The sequence below is a fragment of the Lipotes vexillifer genome, unplaced genomic scaffold, assembly GCF_000442215.2.
Source record: "Lipotes vexillifer unplaced genomic scaffold, Lipotes_vexillifer_v1.1 scaffold1122, whole genome shotgun sequence".
Lineage (NCBI taxonomy): Eukaryota > Metazoa > Chordata > Mammalia > Artiodactyla > Lipotidae > Lipotes > Lipotes vexillifer.
Window position 1 is genome coordinate 1911506 of NW_006798649.1, and position 4309 is coordinate 1915814.

A 4309-nucleotide genomic window follows, 5' to 3' on the forward strand; every position below is an offset into this window, starting at 1 on the left:
GGAAAGAGGACAAAGTGCACGGGGGTGGGGGAGGCTTCAGATTTTTCTTGATAAGGAAAGGACAGGAGAAGGGACAGGAGCAGCAAAGGCTCTGCAGCTCCCCACCCGCATATGGTAGCATGCCCTTCTCCAGCTCCCTTAAGATCCCAGGAGAGACTTGAGTGGACTGAGAATATGGCAAGACCTCATGCAGGGGCCTGGGGATGGTTTACAACCCTTCTGAGCCTGTGGATGGTCCTTGCTTCCACTCCCCATCCTCCTTGGGGGTCTCAGTAGAGATGAGGCATAGGATCTCAAATTCAGGGTTCAGAATCTCACCTCCCCGAGGCTTCCCCACGTCCTGTCTTAGGGACACTGGTACCGGAGTCATGTCCCGGTACAGGAAGATTTTGGTGGGGCGTAGAAGAGAGAGGAGTCTGGGCCCTGGGCCGCATTACCTGAAGGCATTGCGAAGTTTTTCTCCCAGTGGGTACGTCCGATTCTTCTTCTCAAACTCCTCGTCGAAGAGGGTGAGGGAGTAGGTAGCTCTGTCTACCACGTAGCGGGGCCTGGGCTGGCTCATGTCTGGGGCATTTACGAGCTTTGGGAGAAGCAGAGTAGGGAAGAACGAGGGGCATCCCTTCCCAGCGCCGGCCTGGGCCTTCTCTCTCTAATCCTAGCTCAGCAGACTTTTATGCTGTCTTCCCCGCCCCCAGCCAGCAAGGTGCCTCCCTTCCCTCTTTCAAGTCTTTCCACCAGACTCACTTCTTTTGGTGGCCTTCCTTCCCAGGCACGGATGATGCATACACTCACCCTGGCTGTTTTGCTTGGCACCCAGCACGTGGCTGGCACTCCACACCTGTTACATCACCGTCACCCCCGCTGAACACCAGGCAAAAAGGAGGTGGGAGTGCAAGGGCAGGAGTCACAGCTGGGATTCAGCAGGTTGATCCTCTCCCCCCTCCCCCTTACCACCCTCCCCACATCGTCCCCTGGTGTCCCCACAAGCCCCTCTGCCTCCCTAGACCTCAGTTTCCCCGGCAGAATGTCTCACACCATTCAGCCGGTCAGCTTGGAAGAAAGAGAGAAAACAGCCTGCCTGGGGGCGGGGGATGGCTGAGGTGACCTCAAGGGACCCTTCTTAAAGGAACCGCCTAGGACTTCACCAACAGATTTCCCCAGGGGGACAGTGGTGTGTTTGGGGAAATCGAGATGGTGTGCGGTGGCTGGCTCTCCCACGGCTTCCCGTGTCTAACCTTTCCTCCACCCTTGTGTACTGGTGCCTCTCTTCCTAGCTTTTTGCGCAACCTTGCTGACGTTCCAGGAGCTGAGCAGGGCAGGACTAAGTGCCAGGGCCCCTGAGGCCCAGAGGAGCTCCCTGCAGGGATCTTCCCCTCCTCCATCCTCAAACTGCTGGTCCGCTCTCCTGTCCCCTGCCCCCCAGAGCCGGGAGAAGCCCACCTGGAGGACCTCAGAGGAAGAAGGAGGGTGAGGAAAGGGTTGGGACAGGCTTAGCGGGAGATCACGTCTGCGAGGTGCGGAGTGTGGGATGGTCGTGGCCAGTTTGGCAAAAGATTCAAGATGGAGTGAAGAGTGAGAAACCACATGGGGGGCTCAGGATGCTCCCCCACTGGCTTCCTAGGGGACAACCTGGGTGAATGAGAGGTTATCAGAGGGGAGCAGGCTGGTCGATGCCTTTTGTAGAAGAGAATACCAGGGAAGAGGTGGAAAGTGCATTAACTAAGTGCCCAGAAATCTGGGTTCTAGTGCTGGCTTTACTGGTGAGGTGGAAGGGGCAGCATTGCCTTTCTGAACCTCAGATTCCTCATCAGTAAAACTGGGGTACCATATTCACCTCACAGGGTTTTTTTTTTTTTTTTTTTTTTTTTTTTTTTTTTCTTGCGTTATGCGGGCCTCTCACTGTTGTGGCCTCTCCCATTTGCGGAGCACAGGCTCCGGACGCGCAGGCTCAGTGGCCATGGCTCACGGGCCCAGCCGCTCCGCGGCATGTGGGATCTTCCCGAAACGGGGCACGAACCCGCGTCTCCTGCATCGGCAGGCGGACTCTCAAGCACTGCGCCACCAGGGAAGCCCCCTCACAGGGTTTTTTGAGGATCAAATGAATAAGTGGACAAGAAAGGCTTGTGTAAAATGTACAGAGTGATGCAAACATGAGTTGCTGATTGTGGATAAGACTGTGCCCAGGTGGATGAAGGTCAGGCTGGTGCATTCCACTCGGCGGGTCGCAGGACCCTGAGGCCCACCAAGACCTGTAAGCTTGGGCTGGGTGTCTGGCAGAACCCCACGGATGCTACCCAAATGGCAGGGAGGTGGGGGAATGAGGCTGCCCACAGTGTCTGTGCCCAGGCCCTTGCCTGGGCATTTAATATGCACCCAACAAATGCTTGTTGAGTGAATCAATAAATGCTGTTTCAGAGAAGACATGGGCAGAAAAGAATAAGAGCAATGGCACGTGAGACACTTCAGTGGGAGAAGTGAGAGACTGAGTGGCATAAGGTAAACAGCACAAGCTTTGGAGCCAGAGTGACCTGGGTTCAAAGATTCAGTTTCTTCATCTGTAAATGGGGATAATAACAGTCCCAGGTGTTTGCCATGAGGATTCAATGAGATCATGTCTGTGAAGTGGCTGGTCTCCCAAAGGCACCCAGTAAATCGCAACGGTGATGATTACTATGATTAAGATAGGAGAGTGCTTCCTTCCTCTTGGGAGAGACTATTCAGAGGTTTCCAGCCCTTTCCCCCCACCCCCCACCCAGGTTAGGCAAGATGGCCTCGCACCTCCTTCCCCTCCCCACCCTCTCATCGGATCAGGAAGGGTCCGACTTTCTAGGTGCTTTGCCTGGGGGCCCTATGGGAGCAATGAGTGGGGATCGTGACCCTCTGGAGGAATCCAGAGCTCCAGCCCGGCTTCAGAGGAAGACTCATCGTTTGGGGAGTCAATGCCTGGCCACCGAACAGACCACTTTTAAAGGAATAGCCAGAATTGTCAAGGGGGCTGAAGCAGAAGAGGGAAGAGGAGGCAGTGGGAGACCTTGTTTCCTTGCTGAGCAGCAGGCAGTGCTACCCGAAGCCCCTTCCCAGGCTACTTTCAAAGGCTCCGAGTTCTAGTGGTGTGTTCATGGGGAGAGGGGTTGGCAGTGTCCGATCGTACTAAACCTCCTAACCCGGCTCCCCCCACCCCATTCCCTCATTTCCTCTGTGGCACCTTTCCCCACCCCGCACACTTCTCCCTGCCTTTTCTCTCCCACCAGCCTCCACATTCAGTAGTTCATCAAATCCCATTGCTATTTCCTTCCGGTGTCTCTCTCAGGTCTTGTCTCACACTTGGACTACTGCATTAGCCTTCTGACCGATTCCCCAGCCCACATCCCCTGCTCAGAAAACCTCAGCTTCCTCATTTCCGGGAGGATCAAGCCCAGACTCCTTATTTTGGCATGTTCGTCCTTACAGCACCTGGCCTTGTTTTGGTGGACTCGGTAGATTTGTAGGTTGGGTCTGCCCACTCCATCCAAGCTGTCCACTCAGCATCCCCTGAGCAAGCTTCCTCGGTTTTCCCTCGGGGGCTCTGTCCACTCGTTCCTCCTTACCTGAGATGCCCTGACTCATTCTGCCTTTTTAGCCCTTCCCCTCCTTAAGACCTGCTAGGTTCCTCCTCCTCCCCTCTCCTCCCACTCTTCCTTCTCCCTGCCCACCTGTTCCTTGTCTATGAAGACTTTCCTGACCACCCTGGCCTGGGATCTCTTTCTACTTGAATCTCCTTTATTGGGACCTGTCCAGCCTGTGCACCACTGTTGGCTTCCAGGGGAGGGAGGCAGGAAAGGGGGTGACGGTGTTGGAAATTCTTCTGAGAGCACAGATGAACTTGGATGACGCAGGACTGCTTCTGGCCCTGTGGGCAGGCTTTATACAAATGGGGTGAGATGCTAGGGGAGTTTCCTCTTACTCAGGCTGACAGAGGAGAGAAGATCCCTTGCTTTAATGCAAAATCTGCCCCTTTTCCCATACGCTCCTCATCTTATTCCAGAAATAGGGTGTTGAAGGGGAGAAGGCTCTGGGAGCTTTCCTAATCCTGAGTGTGCACTATGTACAAAAAAGAGAGCCCAGCAGCCCGTCAGCCTCAGAAAGCTTGGCCCAGAGGGAACCTGAGGACTAGGCAAGTCCAGTTTTCTCATTTTGTGGATGAGGAAACTGAGTCTCAGAGGCGGGATGGGAACTGAACCAGGCCTTTGACTCCAACTCAAGTGCTCCTGTTGGAAGGGGCCCAGACCTTCCAGAGACAACACTGATCCTGCCCTCTGGCATTCCTGAG

At 54.9% G+C, this 4309-nt stretch overlaps 1 protein-coding gene across 1 annotated transcript in view; it reads right to left on the reverse strand.

Annotated features, from left to right (window-relative positions):
- SLC26A9 (solute carrier family 26 member 9) overlaps positions 1-562 on the reverse strand; it is a 19294-nt gene extending 18732 nt beyond the window's left edge. Inside the window, exon 1 of the mRNA XM_007470695.1 lies at positions 438-562. Within this exon, the coding sequence (XP_007470757.1) occupies positions 438-562 (125 nt within the window). The remainder of the gene's footprint in view (positions 1-437) is intronic.
- Between the last annotated feature and the right edge of the window lie 3747 nt (positions 563-4309).